Below are 22,828 nucleotides of genomic sequence, written 5' to 3' on the forward strand. Positions count from 1 at the left end.
CTGCTCTGCAATCCTATTGATAGTTTTATTTTAAACAAAATAATACATACTGCAATTTCTGTTTGAAACAAAAATTCCCTGTGGGGGCCCAAATTACTGACAAATGACAAGAAGTTAAAAAAAAATAGGTTGTCAAATCCTAGTATCTCTAAAATAATTTAAACTAAAGTGTTTGAAGTGGCCAGAGTTCTTTGTTGGGCTGTGGGTTTTTGGTGTTTGCCACTGAATGTCCAATTTAAGTATTGGCCCACTTGCCTCATGAAAAAGAAGATTGTCCTTGAAAGTGAAGAGCTTGAATAATTGTATATGCTTATTGTAGGAAGACATTTTTCAGCATTTAAGGGATTTTTTTATTTTTTGTGTGTGTGTTTATGAGGCACAGTTGGGTAAACATGGACTGTGATCTTCAAAAACCCTCACACAGGAGGTGGAGCTGCTCCAAAGCACGGTGAGCTGTGTGGGTACTGAATAATCAGCAGTGAAGACAGGTTATCCACCTGACCAGTAAAACACCAACATTTCAGCTCAAAAAAGAGATTTGTAGCACTTTAATATCATTATATCATATTCCATTGACCTGCACTTTTAATTTCAGTTGAACAGCCACTTGTAATGCTTCAAGATTTATGAGCACCGTGCAGAGAATGTCCATCCTTTTCACTGGAGATTGTTAGACTGTTTGGTTTGTTGATTTGGGCTTTTGAGGGTTTTTTTAAAGGTGTCTGAGTGTTTCTTGAGATCACAGTAGATGTATTGGCCAGTAATGCATTTAAGCACAAATTGATTGGAATTTCTGAATTTCCAAATCATACTTTGTGACTCTCTTCTCAACTTCAAATTCTCTTCAGCCCCAGTAAAGAGAATGTTAACAACAAATTGAAAGTGAAATTGGAAAGAAAAAAAGCCAGCATAGAAAGGTTTTAAGTACTGTGCCATCAAGTCATTCAAGAAAAATACAGTTTCTTTCTAAAATATTCTGCATCTTTGAATACTTGGCTTTTTAAGCTCTGGAAACCAGTTTATATTTAGTTGAGAATTGGTCAGAGCAGTTCAGTGTGTGAAGAGAGAAATGATTTGAGCTCTTGAGCTGTGGTGTGTGGTTTCCAGTGTGGATGGGGAGTGTTGAGGTGCACAATATTGTAATGTGCTGCAACTGTGAGGCCTAACACAAATGAAGCACACATTTTGTAATGCAGTCTGCTTTTCCTATTATCTGTTTTATCATTACTTTTGAAATTTCTGGTTTTTATACCAAAACAAACATGAAAATATATAAATTGATTTAAGTAGGAGATGGTGTGACTAATGCAGCCACAGGGTTGCATTGTGCTTGCACCAAAGTACAATTCTTTATTATACTATTATGACACATTTATATCCTGATAACACATTTCTTCTTGATCTCTAGTTGTACCTTTGTAAGAGGAAGTGTTAGAGATTAACTTTTTCAGAATGTATTAGGAATTAATTGTTTTAAAGTTGTTTTTTTTTTTATTCCCCTATTAATTTCATGTGACCAATACACAAGTGACTGAAAGTTGCACCAGTAGATGTTTTGATTATATATTAGGAAACTTTTTTTGCTGAAGGGTTGTAAAGCACTGGAACAGGCTGCTCAGGAAACTGGTGTAGGTCATCCCTCCCTGGAGGTCTTCTGAAATGTGTGGATGTGGCACTTGAGGACATGGTGGTGGGGCTGAGATGGTTGGACTTGATCTTGAAAGTGTTTCCAGCCTTAATGATTCCATGATTCCATGGTTATCTCATATGAAAGAGACATCAGCAAAACTGGTATTTGGAGTCCATTTTTTTCCAGCAGTGGTCCTTCACTCTGGTTTATCTTTGTCTTGGGGGGGATTTTTTATTAATTCAGGTAAAGCAGGGTTAACATCCTTGCCACTCTCTTTCTTGAAGGGCTGTTTTATGGCTTTACTGTGTGACAGATAAATTTTTCTGATACAGAAGGACTCCTGGGTGATAGCTCTGCTGGCTTTTGTGGTACTTGGACTCTGTGAGGGCCATCAGTGATTTCAGAATATCTGTCCTGTGGTGTTGGTGGTGTCCTGCATGGCCAGCTAGGACTGCAGTGTGGAAGGAAGCTTCAGGACCCCAAAATAGTTTATTGTGTGAGCCTGTCTTCTTTTGCTTTGGAGTTTTTTAACTAAGCCAGCTGTGTCTTATGCATATATGATTTTGGATCATGGTGATAGAAAACTTGAGTTTAATCTAGAAAACACTTGTTTTGTGACTGGCTGTGAAACTCCTTTGTCTATGTGTGTGTTTGCCATGATCAAACATTTTCCACTGATTAGTGTAGAGGCATGTTGGAAGACAGTCATAGAAGCATTCCTTCATTTTCCACAGTCAGAACTCAAACTTCACTAAACTTGGAAAGTTATTTTAATCCACAGATGAGGTTGACCTGTTACTTCTGTAATGGAAACATCTTGCAGTTCATCTTCTGTATAGTTTGAGTGTGTAATTTGTTGTATAAAATTGCATTCTTTAACATTGGAAAGGGAAAGCTGTGTCTGCCGCCTTCTTGTCATACCAGTCTAAGGGTTGACTTATTTTTCTGGCATCATTTGTTGTGCATCAAGATATTTCATAGAGGTAGCTTTTCTTTCTGGTAGCTTCTCTTTTTTTCCCTTTTCAATGCATTAATATTTTAGTGATGGTGTTTCAGGTTCAGCAGGATCTGTCTTAGCAGGTTTTCTCCCACATTAGACTTATTTTCTGTATTTCTGGGAGTATCGAAGGGGGTAGGGTAGGTTGAACAAATGCCACAGAGAACCATTTCCATTTAATGGTAACATCCAAGCTGACTGGAACTCACTTTATCTTCATTTCCTTGAACCTTTTGGGGAGGTCTGTTATATGCAGAATTTGGTTAAGAAATTATGAAAGTGAATCTTAAAATTACAGACTATTGGTTGTGTCACTCTTCAGTGTCAGAACACACAAAGTTTAATACATGTCCCATTTTAATGAAGTGTGTGTGGGAAATGGCTGCTATGAATAGCTGCAGTTTTTCTTTGGATTTTCTCTGTGCATGAAATGCATCCTGCTGACACTTGTCTATGGACAATGGATAATTTTGAAATCTAGTTGTTGACCAGAATCTTAGTATGCTTAGTAAGAGGACCTAAAACCAGTTTTCATCTCAGTTCTTGGATTAAACCTAGATGATGGCTTATGAGATTTTCTCAATTTATTTTTTTCTATAAAGGGAAATAAGTTTAATGAGTGCATCTAAAACTTTTAACTGATAGCTGAGAAATAGTTGCATGTAGCTGTTTATTTTGATAGAAGATTAAAATATTTAATCTGTCAGGTAGTGTAATTTTCAAAAACTTCCTCTTTTGTTTTTCCTTCTGCCTGGCATCAAGGATAGTGGAATTCAAGGGAAGTGTAGTATCTTATCTGAATTGGCATCTGAGACTGAATTAATTACGTTCAATGTCTTTTCTATTAGGTAGTAAAACAGCTCTTTAGATTAGTTTTTACTGGTAAACTTTGTCCTTCCATAATTTTGCCTCCTCATTCTGTGGATATGACTCCTGTTTTATTGAAGTGTGAAGGTGGTGTGGGGTAGGTTTTTGTTTGTTTGTTTTGAGAAATTGAGAATTGTTGAAATGCTTTCATAAAACATCCCATTTACCTTCTGGTTTTGGTTTGTAGGTAGTCAGGAGAAATATTCTAGTTAGAAAGCAGTGGGCAACATGCTTTAGGTTCTCTTTTGTATTTTAATTTGGTTGAAATTGATGTCCTAAGACATCTGCTTAAAATGAGCTTTCCTGGATGCCCATGCTGGATAGGAGAATAACTTGCAATCATTTAATACAAAATATCTGTTTGGAGCCTGATGTTTCAGGTTTAAATTAGTCACGCTGAATAAAAATGAGAAAAAATTATTATTTTGGCTGCAGGAAATGTCTTTCTTTTTAAGTAGTTTAAACAATTACATTCCTAGATTTAGTTTTAAAGTTTCAGTAGATGTATATTGTACAGGAAATGTACAATACTCCTGTGTGTCTAAAGCAAAACTTCAAATATCTTGTGTTTTATTTTCATACTGTTAGTTAAAGTATAAGATGATTAGCTGAGTTAACACATTTATGTAACTGTGAAGCTTGTGAAGCCTTAATTTGCATTAGTTCAGAATGTTAACACAGTGATTGATGATAGATGTTTAAACACTTGTGTTGACCTGTGAACAGCAAAATTCTTACCGTTGTTTTTTATTCCAGGTAGGAGAAGACAAAGAGCACATCGTCCTCGTTCTCCAATATTAGAAGAAAAAGATATCCCACCCTTGGAGTTTCCTAAATCCTCAGAGGACTTAATGGTGCCTAGTGAGCATATAATGAATGTTATTGCCATCTATGAGGTACTAAGGAACTTTGGCACTGTTTTGCGCCTCTCTCCTTTTCGTTTTGAGGACTTCTGTGCTGCTCTGGTAAGTCAAGAGCAGTGCACACTTATGGCAGAGATGCATATAGTGCTGTTAAAAGCAGTTTTACGTGAAGAAGACACTTCAAATACTACCTTTGGACCTGCTGACCTCAAAGATAGCGTTAATTCCACTTTGTATTTCATAGATGGAATGACGTGGCCAGAGGTTCTGCGGGTATATTGTGAGAGTGACAAGGAATACCATCATGTTCTTCCTTACCAAGAGACAGAGGACTATCCTTATGGACCAGTAGAGAATAAAATCAAAGTTCTGCAGTTCTTAGTGGATCAGTTTCTTACCACAAACATTGCACGTGAGGAGTTAATGTCAGAAGGTGTTATTCAGTATGATGATCATTGTAGGGTTTGTCACAAACTTGGGGATTTGCTTTGCTGTGAGACTTGCTCGGCCGTGTACCACTTGGAGTGCGTGAAACCCCCTCTGGAGGAGGTGCCCGAAGACGAGTGGCAGTGTGAGGTCTGTGTGGCACATAAGGTACCTGGGGTGACTGACTGTGTGGCTGAAATCCAAAAAAACAAACCATATATCCGACACGAACCTATTGGATACGACAGGCATAGGCGGAAATACTGGTTCCTGAACAGGAGAATCATCATGTAAGTTAACTAATCATTGCATAATTTCTGTACAATAATATTGTGGTTTTAATACATCATGTAAATTGCTGTTGCCATCTTAAAATTGTTCTTTCTTTAGATAAGGCTATTGCTTGTTGTTTTGTAAGGAGATTACTAAAGACCATGTAAATAATCCATATTTATCCAAAATTAATATTCTTGTAATCTATACATAAAAACAGGGTCTCAGGCTTAATATTAATGTGCTGAAAACACATGAATGTGAGGAAAAGAAAGGGAATATTAATGACAGCTCCCTAGTTTTTTTATAAGTTACTGAAGATAAGTTTGATTCTTTTTATATCAGACGGTGTGTAGGACACTACTTGTGGTCTGCAACCTGCTTAAGCAGTGTTTGGTTGCCATATTCTGGTACTAGTTTGATGCTCTGACTTTGAAGCTGAAACTTTCAGAGATGCTCAAAGGGATTCACTAGAAATGCAGAAAATGTTGCATTGAACATTGTTCTGTAGTGCTAAGAAAGTCACCATAGCAAGTCATGCCTGTCTTCGAGGGAGGTACTGTGTGTGTTTCACACAATTACCTGGTACTGGTTGGTCTCAAGATACAAATGTACCTCAGAATATTAATAGGAATCAAACCATTGCTAGTGAGGGCATTGTGCCCTGGATTTTACCTGAAAAGTTGAATCTGAAATTAATTTTTCACAGGAAAAATGGCTAAAGATCGGTTTTCTCATCAAAGACTGTTCTTATCTAATTGTTCTCATAATGGAGGAGAAATAATACTTAAGTGAAATCAGTGCTATTGTTAAATTAGGAGAAATAGAGATTTTAGCAGAGCTCTGAAAACACAGAAACACAGTTTTCCATTCAGTGTTACAGAGAAAATAAACCACAGCTGGGTACCTTAACAGAATTTCATACAAAGCAGGTTATGGTGAATGTTAAGATAGTAGCCAGCGTGTTTAAAAAGGGACTGTGAGGTCTGCTGATGGTGTTACATCTTGCAAAGAAGACACTTCTAAGGGCTCATGGTATTCCTTTAAAATGTGGGGCTGTTTCTCTAGGGTATTGTCAGCTGATGCTTTAAGTATTAATTATCTCTGCTCTGTTTCCTGTGTTCTTCTTTCATATTTGTAAAAAAAGAGTCCATGTTTGATCTTTTTTAGTTTCTCTGGGTTATAAATGTCACAGTAGTGCCAAGTAACCTTTCAAAGGATGCAGGGAATCTTTTATACTCTTCTCCTTTTTTTCCTATATATATACTCCATGTTTATACTCAGTCACATGCTCCACAGTAAGGGGTGGATCATTCAGGTGGTTCACCAGGATGCAATGGGCACCTGAAGCTGTTGATATCCCAATTATTCCATTGCTTCATACAGAATTTCCTACCTTTTGTTTTCAGAAAATGTGGTGAAATTTTGATTTTCACAAAAAGTCTCATTGTGAAGGACACAGCTGGGATTATTTTTACTCTAGCTACTTGTGCTTAAATAATTTATGGTTTCCTCTGCTTTGTTTCTGTATCTTTCCCCTCAAAGTCTTCAGGAAAAGGCTGTTCTAAAGATGGGTTTGTCTTCACTGCTCTCCTGTACTGGCAGAGGTTTGGGAATTAATATTAAAAAATCCAGATCACTCAGGAGTTGATTTTGAGATAAATGGGCAGACTTTGTTTCCTCCCTCTATGTAGGCAGATAGATAATTATTTTTAACCAAACTTGATCTGTGAAACAATGTTTTTTCCCAGTGAAGTGGAGTATTTGATGTTCAGAAGGTTTTGATACAGGCAACACTTCAACATGTTTCAAATGAAAATGAATCATGCAGGTGCTTTGTGAGCCTTTGAAATCTGCACATGTGAGAGTTGTTTCTTTCTAGCACATTGGTAGTAATTTTAACTGCATTTAGAAGAGACATCTTCAAAAGCTAAATATATTGAGTTTTTTAAAAAACAATATTTTGCATTCCTTTCAGGTGTTCTGTGGGCAAATTATTTCATAAGGGGGCAAAAGTACTACACAACTTAATTCCAGGGAAATGTAACTTTAATAACTCACATAGATAGTAAACTCTGTAATTCCAGTTTTCAAATTCAGTGAACATTCTGTATTGCAAACACACCTTTTGCATTTATTTATTTATGCCTGATATCTTGGATGACTGAAGGGTAACTTAAGGGATAACTGCCAAATGTTAAAACCTGAGATCTGTGAAATTATATCATCATATCAACTTTATTAAAATGAATAGAATGTATTCTCCAATGCCATATGATCATATTTATCAGAGGAAACTAATAGATCTAAAAATAATCTGCACAAATACTGATTTGAAATCCTGCCCAGGAGGATTAGAGAACTGAAATCCTAAATTCTTGATGGTTTTGTTTCTCTAAAGGGTTTTTAGGGCTTTTTACTTCTTCTCCCCTCTCCCCCTTTAAATGTCATAAATCCAACCTACTGCTGGTTTCCATACCTTTTAAATGGTTTTGTAGACTTGTTTCCTAATACTTTTGTTTCCATCACTTGCCTTTTTTAAGCCAAACATTGTGGGTTTGTTTCTCTTTTCCACATCTTCTGTTCTGCAAAGATGGAAAAGTGGACACTGAAGTAATCTCCTCATGAGCAAATATCAACAAGATTAAAACAAAAAACAGGCCAAGAGCAAATTAATTCCTGACATTTTTGTTTCAAGCTGTTTACAAATTAAGGATGATGCCTCTGGGTCAATTGCATTTGTTTTACTTGTGAAGATTATTTCTGCAAGTTATTAACTCAGGAAATTTGGGACTTTGACTTGCATTGTCTTTGTAAACTACTGCAGTGTTTTAACAAGTTTATCTTTATAGAAATATCGAGATGCTTTGGATTTATCTATTATGTGTAGAAGATAATAAAATGCTGTTTGGCTTTCATTTTGATAGCAGAAATAGGACACACATTGTTATTCCTGAGTTGTATGGATCTTCCTCGACAGTCAAAAGCAGTTTCAGCTCTTTTTTCTGCAAGATTTGTCATGCTGTTTATGTTCTTAGGGGGTTCTCCTCTGTTTTCTCCAGTTAATTAACAAGGGTTTGGGTCTTAATTTGAATAGATTGCTTTAAACAATTTCCTGAATTCTTCAGTTTCCAACTGTATCATCATGGAATTCAGGAATCTGCTACTACTAATACTAAATATTTTGCTATCACCTTACTTGAAAGTTTTGAGTATCTTCTATGTTGCTTTTATCAGTCTTTAAACTTGTCTCTGCAGCCTGCCAGTGAATAGTTCCTGGCAGCCAAGGAAGCTGAAAGAGGTAGGAAATGCTCATGTGATTCTTTTCTCCCTCCTTGGCCTCACATATTGTGTATGACTCAGCTGAGTCCCCTGGAGTCTTTGCAGACCTGTCCAGCACCAGGCTGGCAAATCTGTCTGGACTGTCCGAGAAAACCATTGGGATCTGCTCCTTGTGCAGCCTTGCATCTTTCCATCTTTTTATGACAGCCCCCCTGATTTCTTCAGGGGGTAAAAGTCATGTCTCTTTATTAAACACAAAAAGATTTTCAGGGAAAGTTAGCTGGAATTATATAATTGTTAATTTAAGTCTTATCTAAGTTGGCCAAAATGGATTGCATGGAATGATTTCTGCTGTGCATGCCAAGTCTTCCCCTGGCACACATCTGAATCTTGGAAAGAAGTCTGGCCAGAGATGAGTTTGGTGTAAGCACGCAGACCAACAAATTTGTGCCGTTTCACATTGTGGTTTTTCAAGTGAAAACTCTTTAATTCCTGAAATTCTCTTGCTAAGGTTGTGATAGTCTTCAATTCAAAACAAACTTTATGCTCAAACCCTGACATAAATGAAGTAGAAGGCTATTAAAATATTCTTGGATAATCTCATTGTCTTTTTCTAGAATATTATCTGAGCAGTTCTTTAATGGGCAGGACTCAAATCACACATGGAAGGATTAGCTCCAGGTGCTTTCTGCAGAATACTCTCGGTGGTCTGATGTCTCAGCTCTGCACACTGAGCCTCGGGGTTTACTGGCCTGCAATACAGCAAACCTTTACTGGTGCTGGAGACATTTTCTTGAATTGTCCAGGGAAACTGAAAACAGCAGTTAATTGCTTTTCAGTTCAATGGAACCTTGCAAACCTAGAATAAAAAGCGCTGATGGGGAGGGAAAAGCCAGATGCTGCTTGAGATGTTCAGGTGACACACATACCCTGGCTGCATTAGTGCAGCTGGAGCAGTCTCAGGTTTGCTGAATGGGAGGGAGAAACATGAAAATAAGAAAACACTTGGATAATTACCATCAAAATAGAAGCAACATGTACAAGCTGCTTGTCTGACAGATGAATGCAGGCACAGCCTTTCCTCATGGAGAGATGAGAATGTATTGTCAGACTTGATCTCAAAGGTCTTTTCCAGCCAAAGTGACTCTCTGATTCTGTATGAAGCATTTATATTGTTGCATATCTAGGTCATATAAGAGGATGTATAAATGGCATTATCTCTCTAGCAAATAATCCTGTATCAGTTACAAGAGAGGGGCTCAGAATGAAAGGTTCAAGTTCCCTTTTTGGTCAGTTAAGAAATGGAGTAATAACAGCATCATATTCTACAGTCATGTTTGTCAGGAGCACAGCAGCCTTACAACTGCTGCTCTGCTGGGGTCTTGCACTTGCCATTTCCCTTGGATGCTTGCCAGGGAAAGCTCAGAAGGCACCCATTCTCTGTTCTTTTTAGCTAAGCATTTTATTTCATCCTTTTATTTCCTCTCACTGTGTAAAACTTTATTCTTGCATTCTCTTCTCCCCTTCCCTCTTGGTTTTTGGGTATTTGCCTTTATCTTACTCTTCTGTGGCTCTTGTTCACCACAAGTAATGAAAGTGCTGTCATCCCTATTGTTGTTAGTAAATAACTCTTGGTTTAGAGGAAACATGGTTTAAACAGTAATTTTCCTTTAGCATGGAACTTTACAGGCCTAGAATATTCCATAGAGCCAAATGATTGTCAGTGTTCAGCTATTAAATTTTGGTGTGCTGTGTGTGACAGTCTTCCTGAAATCAGCTGTTTTCTGAGAAAACTTGTCAAACTTAACAAGTTGGTGTGGTTAAAACTAATGGAATGTGGGCAGTTTAAAGGAATAAATGGTAAAGCAGAATTAGTTGCTTTTCATGAGCAAAGGCCTTTATGAAAGAGATGCAAGTTTCTTTGCCATACACCAGGTTTTATCATCAAAACCAAAAGTCTGTTTTGTAATAATGGTTGTGACAAGTTAGTAGTTGAATTTTGTGTAATATTGCCGTTATTAACTTCACAACTACCTTATTTCAATTGTGTTCTGTTTGAGTTGCAAATATTAATTGTTTCACAAGTACAGGGTGGGAGGCAGTAGATCAGCAGTGATCAAGTTGCCTTAAGGTTGTTTGTCTTTCTGAATCCCTGAGGCCAATTTGTGCCATTTTTAATGTATAATCCATGGGAAAGGAACCAGTAGAGAGGAACCTGCAACAAACCCCACAAGGGCAAACCTTTGAGATTTACAGTCAGCTTCCCATTGCTGTGAGAACTCTGGCTTAGGGTTCTCAGTGAGCCATGAGCCTGCAGTGCTGGGGTGCAAGTGCAGCAGTAATTTAGTTTCTTCACCCAGGTAAAGGCCAGGCTGGGCAATCAGTGGCACCCACATGGTGTGGGGAGCACTGGGATGTGCTGTGGAAATGCCAGCCTGGGTCTGGCTGCTGCTGCTCCACAGGATGGATCAATCCAAGCTGAAATCCAGCAGCTGCAGAAGCGCTTGGAGCATTCTCCCTGTGCTCTGCAGCCTCCAGGAGATCCTGTTACCTGGGATATTGATGGAGCTCCCTTGGGTCCATGGCCCTGCTGAGGTGCTGTTGGCACCAGTAAATCTGGCCTCATGGGGTCGTGGAGTACTGCAGATTAAAAATGTGGAAATCCCTTGATGTTTTCAAAGGGGTTGTATTATGACTCATCCCTTACTGGTGGATGCTGTAGGATGCCAATATAAAATATTTTATGAATGTGACATTCTATACTTTGAATTTTCTGTGTTTTTTTCTGAATACACTATCAGAAACTACCATTATGGTTTCTGGACTAAATTACTGGTTACAGAAATAGTAAATACAATGAGAATGCACCTTGTTGTCAAATTGGACAAACCAGTTTTAAGGAGACTTCAAAGCTTTCCTGAGGAAGTTGTCATGAGAACTGAGGGGATGAAGAAAGGGAAGGAAACAAGAAAGGAATATTGATATTAATAAACTGGGTGCATATGAGCAATGTGATTTGTTTATTCACACTCAGGTATTGACATTTTTGTAGTGCTCTGCAGAAAGCAGGCTGATAGCAAGTTTTGTCATTTATCCAGATATTTTAAAATCAATATTTTTTAAATACTGCTACAGAGAGGAAGATTCAGAAAGTGAGAAGGATAAGAAAATCTGGTACTACAGCACAAAGATCCAGCTGGCAGAGTTAATTGAATGCCTGGACAAGGATTACTGGGAAGCTGACCTATGCAAAACCCTGGACGAGATGCGTGAAGAAGTTCATCGGCACATGGATGTGACAGAAGACCTTACAAACAAAGCAAGGGGCAACAACAAGTCTTTCCTTTCTGCAGCAAATGGTAGGAATATTTTGTGTAATGGGGATAGATGCTGCACTTTGAATCAAATCTAGTTTATCTTACATCAGAAGCAGGATTAATGTCATGTTATTTGTGCTCCGTGGCTCTGTAGGTGGTTTGTTGTTTTGGGCTGACAGCATGCTTTATATTGTAGATGAAATTTTGGACATTATCAGAGCAAGAAAAGGAGAAATAGTGGAAGATAAAAACACAGGAGATGAGGAAGCAGAAAAGGCCAAAAGTGATGGTGATAATGACCAGACAGATGCTGAGAGAGACAAGGAAGAATCTGGAGACCAGGATAAAATTGAGGAAACACAAAGTGAGCAAGATGTGGAAAAAGAGAAAACAGAAGGTAAAGAAACTGACTGTGCTTTAACAGCTTAATTTAAGTGAAGTGAACCCCACATTTCTTTAAGTGTTAATGCGATACTTTCTTTGTATGATTCTCCAAGATCTTTCTGTAATAGCTGATATTTGTCAATTCCTTTGTGCTTGTATGTTGGAGTTGTTCTTGTTAAGTAATTTCACCAATTTTCCTACTTCCGTACAGCTGGCTCCTAGATACCCTGCCTTGAGGTACAGGTGGCGCTTACAGGTTGTGATCAACATGTTTTGTAGTAAGCCACATGACATAATTTTTAACTTTTTCCTACTCACAGTTGGTTTGTTCTTTGATTCTGAGACAATACTATCTCACAGCAAAAAAAAAAAAGGAAAGGAAAAAGCTTGCTATTTTCTAGCATTATCAAACAAACAAAGCTGCTGAAGTTGCTTTCTATGGATGATGCCAAATGACATCCTAAGGCATAATAAAGAACATCCCTAAAGTTTTGTTGTGCGTTTTACTATAGAGGCAACAGTCGTTGGGGATAAAAGTAACTCTGTGACCTCAAGCACTGATGACAACACCACAAATCCTTCTGCAGGAGAGAATAGTTGCTCTGAAGGGAAGGACGCAGTGGGGTGTCAGTCAGAAACCCTTGATAGCAACAACGTGGCAGAGAAGAAGGTGGCATCAGAGCTCCCTCTGGAACTCTCAGGTACAGAAGGCACTGTCACCAATGCCTCTGTAATTTGGGGAATCTGTTTTTCTCTCTGATTTGTCCACTAAAACCATTCCCAGTGTATATCACTCATGCTGTTTGCTTGCAGTGCCATCCTTTACTGCTACGTTGTCATTATTAACATTTCAAAGTTAATTTTCTTGCAACTAGTGCTTGAAATTTGTGGTCCTCCATGACATTAGCATTTGTTTTCATGCCTTCCAAAGATGACTATGGCTAAGCTTTTAATTTTCTATTTTCTGTTTATTTTATTTTTCCATAGTGATCCATAATGATTGTTAGCATCCTCTCAAAGTTTATTTCAAATCTAATTTGCTGCTGGCTTGTTTATTATTTTAACCTCTCATTTACTGTGTAAATCACTAACAAAGCGTTTTCATTCACATTTATAAACCATTGCACTGAAATGTCAAGATTAAAATTGTCATGCTGGAAGTTTTAAACAGATCTCAGAATTATAAGCACAAGCATTATTGTATCTTAACATGTTTTGTTCTGCCATGTCATTGACTCAAAGGTAATAATATATACTATTTTAAACCAGACAATCTTACTTTTGCTTTAGCAATAAGTGGGAGTTGATTAGGTGTAACATAAACTGAGTGTACTATTCTAGAATTACTTTATATTACATTTAGAATTATATTCTGTTACAGGATTTACTACATAACCAAATGTTGCTCTAAACAGCTGATCACCATTAAGATGATCAGGATTTTATTCTCAGTTCTTAAAAATCTAAACGTGTGATGTGAACATATTCAGTGTGTTATGTTTTAAAAACGGGTAGCAAACATTTTCTCTCCTACAGAAATTGTTCTCCATGCAGGCACAGTCTGCAGCTTTTCAACTTATGAAAGTCAATGCATCCCAACTTTGTAATAAACTTTCTGAACAGGAGGACAAAATGAAAGCTAAGATTAATCTGTAATCTGCAAGCCTCATAATACACTTTTTAAGTATAGAAAATGTCCTCATGTATGAGACAAAACCCGTGTATTTTAGATAAGTGAACAAATATTTTTGCCAGTTCTCCTATTTTTTATTCCCTTTTAAAGTTAAAATAACTGTAAAGGTTTAATGGAAAAGATACATATCCTGTGATTTTATTTCAGACACCTTTATGGGTTTGTATTTTATTTTAAAGATTCACTTATATATTTATTATTATTTATTATACTTTCACAAGCACTTTTCTCCTACCAAAGCTTCTACGTGAGTTGTAAATTAGTGGGCTCTTTTTTTGTAGGAAAGTATGCGTAGAGAGGGTTTTTCTTCGTGTCTAGTTCACTATAATCACAGTGATGTTTGTGTTCTTACTATGAAATATCAGTTTGATACTCTCAGAGAGAGAGAGAGAGATACTGAACCAGAATCAGTGAGGCAGTTACTCCCAAAAGAGAGGGGGAAATATGAGTAAAAAGCAGAGGTAGATGAGAATGTCTGTTAAATGCAATTTGGATATTAATGTTCAGTAAGAGTCCGGTTTGGGGGCTTCCACTCTCCTCCAAACAGCAGCCATGGAAACAAGTCCATTTTTCCTCATAATAAAAAGGGAAATGGATCAAGCAGTGGTGGTTTGTCACCCATTTGGCACAGTCAGAAGTCAAGATGCATTCAGGTTAGGGATCCTCTAAGAATTCCAGAATATTTACCTGATCCATCCTTCTGCTAGGAGTGAGTATTTCACAAAAACCAGGTTTCATTCTGTCACTTTTCTTAACAACACCAGAATCCCTGATGCTTTGGAAGAATTCTAGAAACAGACAGATCTTGTAGATTTTAAGCAGCTGAGCTGTCTCCCTTTGGCACTAAGCCCAGAAGACAATGCTGGGTTTGCTGTTTTGAGGGACTGGGGCTTGTTCCTACTGGGAGGTCAGAGGGATTCATTTCAAGGTAGCTGCAATTCAGCGATACTTAGTCAAAAATTCCTAGTGGGGCAGCACAACAGGTGGGGTGACAACAAAGTCCTCAGCTGCCAAGACACAATAATGAGGACAGCTGAGGACCAGGAACCCATCTGAAGCCACATCAAGACCCATCAGATCAGAAAGGGGCTGATGTTTTAAGTGGGTTGATATTTAGAGCAGTGCCAATGGAGCTGAAATCTGGGATTCCTGAGAATTAAGGTGTTGAGGAAGAGACAATCAAAGACCCAATGGAAAACAAGAGAAACTGAAAGGTGTACACTCTCAGGAACAGCTAAAGCACAAGAAAGTTAAAAGAGAGAAAATCAGATGCTTCAGGAAGACCAAATTTTATGAATTCTAAGTACAGAATGGTCTCAGGGTTATCGGTGTGTGCATCTATAGAAAGAAAATTGTCTCAGATGAGTTACAAATATATTTTAAACACAGGTATGAATTTCAGTTCTTCAGAGGTGTAGAAGTTGAAACTCCTTGAAACAGAACAAAAAATACTTTCATGGATATCGTGTTCTGAAGGGAATTAATATTTTATATGTGTTTCCCCCAGTCCAGCAAATCATGTTCATCTGCCTTTTTCTGATGAAAACTTTAAGAAGTTGCATTGATCCAATTCAAAAGAAAAAACTAAAACTGAAGTTGTTCTTTTGTAGAAGAAACTGGTCAGATGATCCCCAGCAGTGGCTCTGCTGCACCTCCACAGGCAGATGTTGAGAACAGCAGTGGCAGCGAGCTGGGCTCTGGCCAGAACGATTCCATTAAAACTCTTGATGATGCTGAAAATGCAGAGAAGGGATCCCAGGCTTCAGAGGACATAGGTAATAATAATAATAATGATGATGATATTAATAATAAGGATGATAAGGATAAAGACGTCTCCAACTTCCAATTTATGCCTCTTTTCACTAAACTTTCTGTTCTGTTAGTAACTTTTGTACATCAGTAGAAAACTTCCAATTCTTAAGTTTGTTTTAAAAGCCTTTTTATTCCTGGGCAGGAGAGAAATCCAATGGTGACAGAAGTGATTCTCCAGGTGCAGGGAAGGGCACGCCAGGCTCGACGCGGATGCTCACCAGATTGAGAAATCCAGATAGCAAACTGAGCCAGATGAAAAGTCAGCAGGTTGCTGCTGCAGCAAATGAAGCAAATAAGTTATATAAAGAAACCAGAGAGGTTTGTGCACATCTTTCCAATATCTTGGAAAACTTAAAGAACTATAAAAAAATGGTCTATAAAAATGGTAATTTCTTTAAATGGTACTAAACTTTACTTAAAAGTTTTTAAAAGTTATTTTTTTCAGGTAATGGAGGTTCTTTAAAGAAAAGGCAGTAATAATAAATTAGCAAATGGTGAAATTGTATATCACAGGAACCTCTTTTTCCCCTTCTCCTTTGCTCTTGCTCTCTTGGGTGCTCTCTACAAAGTGATATGACAGTGACTCAGTGCACTGATATAACTGTTTTCTATGACTGGGTTGTTTGTTGTTTTGATTCTGGTTTCTTTAAGTAGCCTGGTTTATCCAGGAAGGAACTGTTTGACTGTTGGGACTTTTTTGCAGTTGTCTCCATACTATTTGGTATATTAATTTTATTTTTGTTCACTGATTTTCCTTGTAAGTTAAAGTTTAGTGCATTTATTCACAAACAAATTAATTTAGTCGAGTGATGTTAGTGGAAGCCGTGTTTTCAAAGTGCAGGATATTTGTTTGCTAAGCTGCATGTCTGAATTCTGTAACGAGATGTTCACAGAGAGCTTACCTGAGTTTAGTGAAACTGCTTTCCCAAAGCTCTCTCCCTCCATAGGCACAATCAGAGCAGCAAAACAGGTTCCTGTTTGGTCTGAGGAGTCTAGATGGTAATTTTTTAATGTTAAAGTTGATCTGGAAATATCCTAACTCTGTAAACAGGCAGTGATGAAGTACATATGTTGGTGTATTATATAAACAGTTGTTTGCTTCTGCAAACTGGTACAGAGTATTTTTATTCTTTTATAGATAGACTTCAAGCCTAAATCATAAATAAGTAAATAGAACGAGTTATTTTACAAATTCACTGAAAAGTTTCCAATATTTCTTTCTTAAGGTTCTGGTGGTCAACTCTCAAGGTGAAGTGTCCCGAGTGAACACCAAGAAGGACATTGTGATTAAGGGAAATATCAACAACTATTTCAAACTGGGGCAGGAGGGGAAGTACCGTGTTTATCACAATCAATATGCCACCAATTCCTTCGCTTTGAACAAGCACCAGCACAGGGAGGACCACGACAAGAGGCGACATCTCTCACATAAATTCTGCCTGACTCCAGCTGGAGAGTTCAAGTGGAATGGGTCTGTACATGGCTCTAAAGTTCTCACCATATCTACCCTGAGGCTGACCATTATTCAGCTAGAAAACAATATCCCAGCATCGTTCCTTCACCCTAATTGGGCTTCCCACAGGTAAATGAATAAATGGAAATACTTATTCTTGTGTTTTACTTTGTGGTTTTGCTAGCAGTGTTACTTTGTTTTTTCAAATCTGTGATCTCCAAGCACTGTGCTTCACTATAATAAAACATCATCTGTGTTTATGATGGAGGCTAAAAGGTTTGTGTATTTGAGTATTACTACAGGAGTCTTTATCCTACCATTAAATCTTTTTAAAATGGCAAGCTATATTACTGCGTGTATATGTTTCAGATCATTCTCTTTTTTCCAATTTAGGTCTAACTGGATTAAGGCTGTTCAGATGTGCAGCAAACCCAGAGAATTTGCACTAGCACTGGCTATATTGGAGTGTGCAATCAAACCAGTTGTCATGCTTCCCATCTGGCGGGAATCCTTGGGGCATACGAGGTAGAATTAATAAATATTAAAGTATTGTTGAATATGAGAATTTTACTTTGGTTTGCAATTGCTAGTCCCTGTAAGCCTGTAAGAATTATGTTTAAATTGAGATAGTCATTCAGCACTTGAAGTGTATTTTCTCAAACAGAAACACTGAAAAACCATGACAATATTTTTTTATAGTGTCATTGCTCCTGCATTTGTTTTATCTGAGCCATGGTCTCAAAACTGCTAAAACTCTGGGAGAGTAGAAGAGCAAATTTCAACACTCTCAGTTCAGTGGAGTCTGGGGTTTTTTGTCTCTCATTTTGTCATAGGAACAGAAAACGGATGTGTCTGCTCTTCGACACAATTGCATCCAGCTGTGTTTGCCTCACTGAAATAGCAAAAAAAGTGATGTTCCTGTTACAAGTAATACCTAAAACCTGATAGTGGGCATTCCTCTTAACTTCAGATGTTTAAACTTATTCAGAGGAATATTATGTGCTGTTGACTTCTTATATTTACTTGCAAGATCCTGTACTTAAATGCACTTAAATCTGTATGGATTAGATTACGCAGAATGACAGCGATAGAAAGAGAAGAAAAGGAGAAAGTGAAAAAAAAAGAGAGAAAACAAGAAGAAGAAGAAACAATGCAGCAAGCTACATGGGTGAAATACACATTTCCTGTCAAACACCAGGTGAGGGTTTCTATTGTGGGAAGAGCAAAGGAAATGCAGAAACTGCTGATTTCTGACTTTTTCTGCTTTCATTTAAGCTTACAGTGTTCATGTCCTTGTGTTACTCCTACGTGGAAGTAGGAACCATGGCCATGTATTGAAACACATGATCTTGGTCTGAACTGAATTTGATCTGTGTCATGCTCTTATTGACACTGCCTGAGTGACAGATACTGGTCTGCAAATGCAGCCTTTCCTAGTGGAAGGTTCTAGGGGATTATTGGAATCTTGTCCCACTCCCTCTCCCCAAAACATCCAGCCTTAGGAAGGTTGTATAATATGATGGGAACTACCGTAGAAACCTCTTTATATCCTCCTACAGTAGATATTAACTACTTCTCTTGGAGTAGTTCTTTGCTCTACTCTTGTTATAACAAGCATGCAGGTTGATTCAAAAACTCCTATAATCTTTCAGCTTTTAGGTTAATACAGTTACATTAAAAAATGAGGCTTCTAGATATTACTGTGATAGATCAATTTAATTATCAGCAGATATATCTTCAGTTTTAGTACATTATTTCACAAATATACTTCAACTTGCTTGGAAAAGTGTACAAATGTGGAGTTTTTTTAAATTATTGTTGGGTTTCTAAATGTAAACATTAATAATGCAGCAAACAGCATCATTAATATTACTTTTTAAAAAATATTTACAGGTTTGGAAGCAAAAAGGAGAGGAATATAGAGTAACAGGATATGGCGGTTGGAGCTGGATTAGTAAAACCCATGTCCACAGGTTTATGCCCAAACTACCAGGAAATACTAATGCAAATTACAGAAAATTACTATCAAGTAAGTCTGCATTGCTTACACTTTTTTTAATTGCTAATTTTTAATTGATATTTCTTAAGGAGACTTTAGGAGTAATGTTCCAGCAAAGCTTTTGTGGATATAGGGTAATCTTGGTCAGTGTAGCCTGTTCAGTTGTCACAGATATTTTGTAGCTACATTAAATTGTTTCAATTTTGTTGTGTGTAATATTTGTGCATCTTTGTATAGCCCTATTTAAATTAAAGATAGATAAAAGTTATATAGAGCATCAAAACCAAAAAATAACATTTTAAATATTGAAATTAAATATTGAGGGGGTGTACATATATATATATTTTTTCAATAGTGCACTGTTTAATCTATGGTGTTAGCACTGGATGCTTAATTCTCTTTCTGAATTTCACTACTGGTGTGCAAATGAGGTAAACTAACATACATTCAAATGTGTCAAAGTACGAAAGATATTTTGGATAATTGAAATAATTTAATTTGTTAACAGCAAAGAGTGAAGATGAAAAATGCAACTTGGATAAACGAAAAGGTGCACCTAAGGTAAAAACAGAGAAAGACAGAGCAAAGGATTCTCGAGATCTGCAAGCAAAAGACAAAGCAGATGTTTCAGAAACCTTGGAGAAAGTAGAAGTAAAAGAAGAAAAGCTGCATGAAGACAAATTGGAAGTTGACACGATTTCTGAAAACTCAGATCATGCAAAAAATACAGGTGATAATCTTTTGTTATTGTGAAACTCCCATTATTGCATGAGTAAAAGCACAGAACCTCAGAAATAACTAGTGAAAACCTGTGTAACAGGTTTTGTCAAGACATCTAAAATGTCTCAGTTAAATGATTGCGTGTTATCCATTGTAGTAGTGTCTGAAGCTTTTGTTCCTTTTTTAATTGAAATCTATTAATATGCTAAAAGGTCCATTTATTTCTTAGTACTTAATGTAAAAATATAATTTGTATTCATTGTTGGGGAGCTCACTGACTCAGAGTTACTTCTTCTTCACAGTGGAAAAAGACATCGATGGTGAAAATGATAAAGTCATCAAGGAAGAACCTATGGATGTGGATGATGTGAAAATTGAATCCTCCATAAAAGATGAGGAAAGTCATTGTAAGCGGGATATAATCAATGTCAGTGAGGGATTTCATTTAAGGACTTGCTACAAAAGGAAAGTAAAATCATCAAAATTAGATGGACTTCTGGAGCGGCGAATAAAGCAGTTTACACTGGAAGAAAAACAGCGTCTAGAAAAGATTAAGCTGGAGGCTGGTGCTAAAACTGGGGGCATTCAATCTGTGAGCCCCCAGAAAAACACAGATGAGCTCCAAACGAGGAAAGGAAAAGAAGGAAGCCAGTTTGACTCTTCCTCCCAAGATCAAAGCTACATTTCAGGCAAGACCCAAGCCAAAGATATGGAGCAGGACTGTTTGCCCATCAGCAGTATCTCCTGTACCAAAACTGGGGATGAAGATGGACCTTCTTTGCCTTTGTCAAACAGGCTCTCAAAAGAGGGGCAGCTGCTGGATGAAGACTTCCCTCAATCCTCTGAAGGAGACAGCTTTGTTCAGAATGATGGCAGAGAAAACAACCCTGAACCTTCGACTGCTGATAAGTGTCAAGGACAAGAGGCTCTTGGAGACTCTGAGAGCTCTTTAGTGGATGGCTTGAAACAAACCAGTGCAGAAGGCCGAATCAAATGGGATGTTTCAGAAATAAATGAAAAACCCTTGAAACAAAAGCTACCTATTACCAGAGTGTCTCAGCGAGAGCTTGAAAACTTAGGGCCAGTGGTACCTGAAAGCAGCTGTAGAAGAGATGCTGTGGCCACTCTTGAAAAACCAGACTCAGAAGGGAATTCTGATCAGCAAAGCAAAGATGCAGAAAACAATTGTATGATAAAAAGCCATATGGAAACCATGTCCTCTCAAGAAAGTGAAATGGAGGAAGACATTTCTCCTGTAAAGACTGAAAGTAAATCTGAAAAGATTATATTTCACCAAAAATCAGCTAATAAAGATCTAGAATCATTTAAAACGGGGCTGATTTCTGAAAGAAACCTTGAAAGTCAATCTCTGGAGCACATGGATGGGGAAGATGATAATGAGGATTTACTGAGCTCTAAACTAACAGAGGCTAATGGTCAAAAGAAAGGTCAGGAACTGAAAGTGGAGACAGGTACCATGAACAAATATCTTGATCAGACAAATGTAAATACTGTTACTGACAAAAAGAATAATAAAGATGAAGAAACTGAGACAGAAAAAGAAAAATCATCATTTCAAATGAATGGGAAAGACAGTGACATTAAAGTATTATCAAATGATGGCTGCTTAGTGAAAAATACCTGTGAAGCAAAGGCAGGAGGTGATATCGAACCAAAAGTTAATAATTTTAATAAATCCATTCCAGAACATGAAATAAAACCATTGACTTTTAAGGAATCTTCAGTAAAACCATTCATGAATGGTGACATCATGGGAGAGGACACAAAGGATAAAAATAATGTGGACTCAAAGTCACGACTGCAGAGTTCACCTGAGTCTGAGTCTGGAGAGAGTCTTCAGGCAGTAGATGAAGTTTCCAAGTATGTGCAGAAAACTGAAGAAAATCAGCTTTCTCCTGCGAGATCTGCCAGTGTTGGCTCTGCTTCCCCGCCAACACAGCCTGTCTGTAAAGAAAATAACCTGAACAGTGAAACAGAATCTATGGAAACTGAAGCAATTGAGGAGAAGAAAGTTGCTCCATCGCCTGTAACCTCATGTGAGGAATCCAGCTTGAGCAGTCACTTTGCTGACCAGAATGGGGTACAGACGTATAAAATGGAAAATATTAATGGAGAAAGTAAAATAAAAACTGTTATTACTGAAGTGACTACCACAACCTCAACTGTGTCCACAGAGTCCAAAACGGTGTTCAAGGTTGCAGAGTCTGGAGCTGCCAGCGATGAGAAAACCACAGTTGTTTCCTCCACAGAAAACTGTGCCATCTCTACTGTCACCACTACCACCACTGTGACCAAGCTCACCACTCCAGCCACAGACACTAACTCTGATGTCATCTCTGTCCAGGAGCACAGTAAAACAGTGGTTACAACAACAGTCACCGATTCACTGACCACCCCAGAAGGCACATTGGTGACTTCCATGACTGTCAGCAAAGAATATTCCACAAAAGACAAAGTGAAGTTAATGAAATTTGCAAGACCCAAAAAAACTCGTTCTGGAACTGCCTTACCATCTTATAGGAAATTTGTTACGAAAAGCAGTAAGAAAAGCATATTTGTTTTACCCAATGATGACTTAAAAAAGCTGGCCAGGAGAGGAGGGATCAGAGAGGTTCCTTATTTCAATTACAATGCAAAGCCTGCCTTGGATATCTGGCCATATCCATCCCCAAGACCAACTTTTGGGATCACTTGGAGGTACATATTTCACATTTTTGAGAAAAAGTCTAGAATGTGATGAAATTAATTGATTTTTTAAAATACAAGTGATACACGTTTATTCCCAAATATGCAGATTTTGCTATTTGTTATTCAGTTTTCTATATTGTTCAGTAAAAGTAGAATGGAAAACCTTTGTCCTGTTGGTTTGGTTGGACATTTTAAGTTTATTTTAAAATACAATTTATATTCTGTCATTAGGTACCGACTCCAAACAGTCAAATCATTGGCTGGAGTGAGCCTGATGCTGAGGTTATTGTGGGCATGTCTCAAATGGGATGATATGGCAGCAAAAGCTCCACCTGGGGGAGGAACCACAAGAACAGGTATTGTTATTTTAAATTTCTGGTTTTCTTTGCAAAAGCTGTTGCTG

The 22,828-nt window shown here is 37.6% G+C and overlaps 1 protein-coding gene across 12 annotated transcripts in view; it reads left to right on the forward strand.

The window, feature by feature from the left end:
- Positions 1-22,828, forward strand: part of BPTF (bromodomain PHD finger transcription factor) — a 52,769-nt gene that overhangs the window by 7,958 nt on the left and 21,983 nt on the right. For 9 of the 12 annotated variants that reach the window (XM_058852214.1, XM_058852205.1, XM_058852212.1 and 6 more), the window contains exons 2-14: positions 4,251-5,073; positions 11,474-11,697; positions 11,852-12,052; positions 12,552-12,740; positions 15,343-15,507; positions 15,687-15,862; positions 16,771-17,126; positions 17,391-17,522; positions 18,066-18,195; positions 18,891-19,026; positions 19,505-19,726; positions 20,019-22,434; positions 22,657-22,781. In XM_058852214.1, the coding sequence (XP_058708197.1) occupies positions 4,251-5,073; positions 11,474-11,697; positions 11,852-12,052; positions 12,552-12,740; positions 15,343-15,507; positions 15,687-15,862; positions 16,771-17,126; positions 17,391-17,522; positions 18,066-18,195; positions 18,891-19,026; positions 19,505-19,726; positions 20,019-22,434; positions 22,657-22,781 (5,295 nt within the window). Of the gene's footprint in view, positions 1-4,250; positions 5,074-11,473; positions 11,698-11,851; positions 12,053-12,551; positions 12,741-15,342; positions 15,508-15,686; positions 15,863-16,770; positions 17,127-17,390; positions 17,523-18,065; positions 18,196-18,890; positions 19,027-19,504; positions 19,727-20,018; positions 22,435-22,656; positions 22,782-22,828 lie in introns of those variants that run through there. The other 3 variants (XM_058852216.1, XM_058852208.1, XM_058852213.1) reach the window with 3 other exon arrangements.

This window comes from Poecile atricapillus, chromosome 17 (assembly GCF_030490865.1).
Source record: "Poecile atricapillus isolate bPoeAtr1 chromosome 17, bPoeAtr1.hap1, whole genome shotgun sequence".
Lineage (NCBI taxonomy): Eukaryota > Metazoa > Chordata > Aves > Passeriformes > Paridae > Poecile > Poecile atricapillus.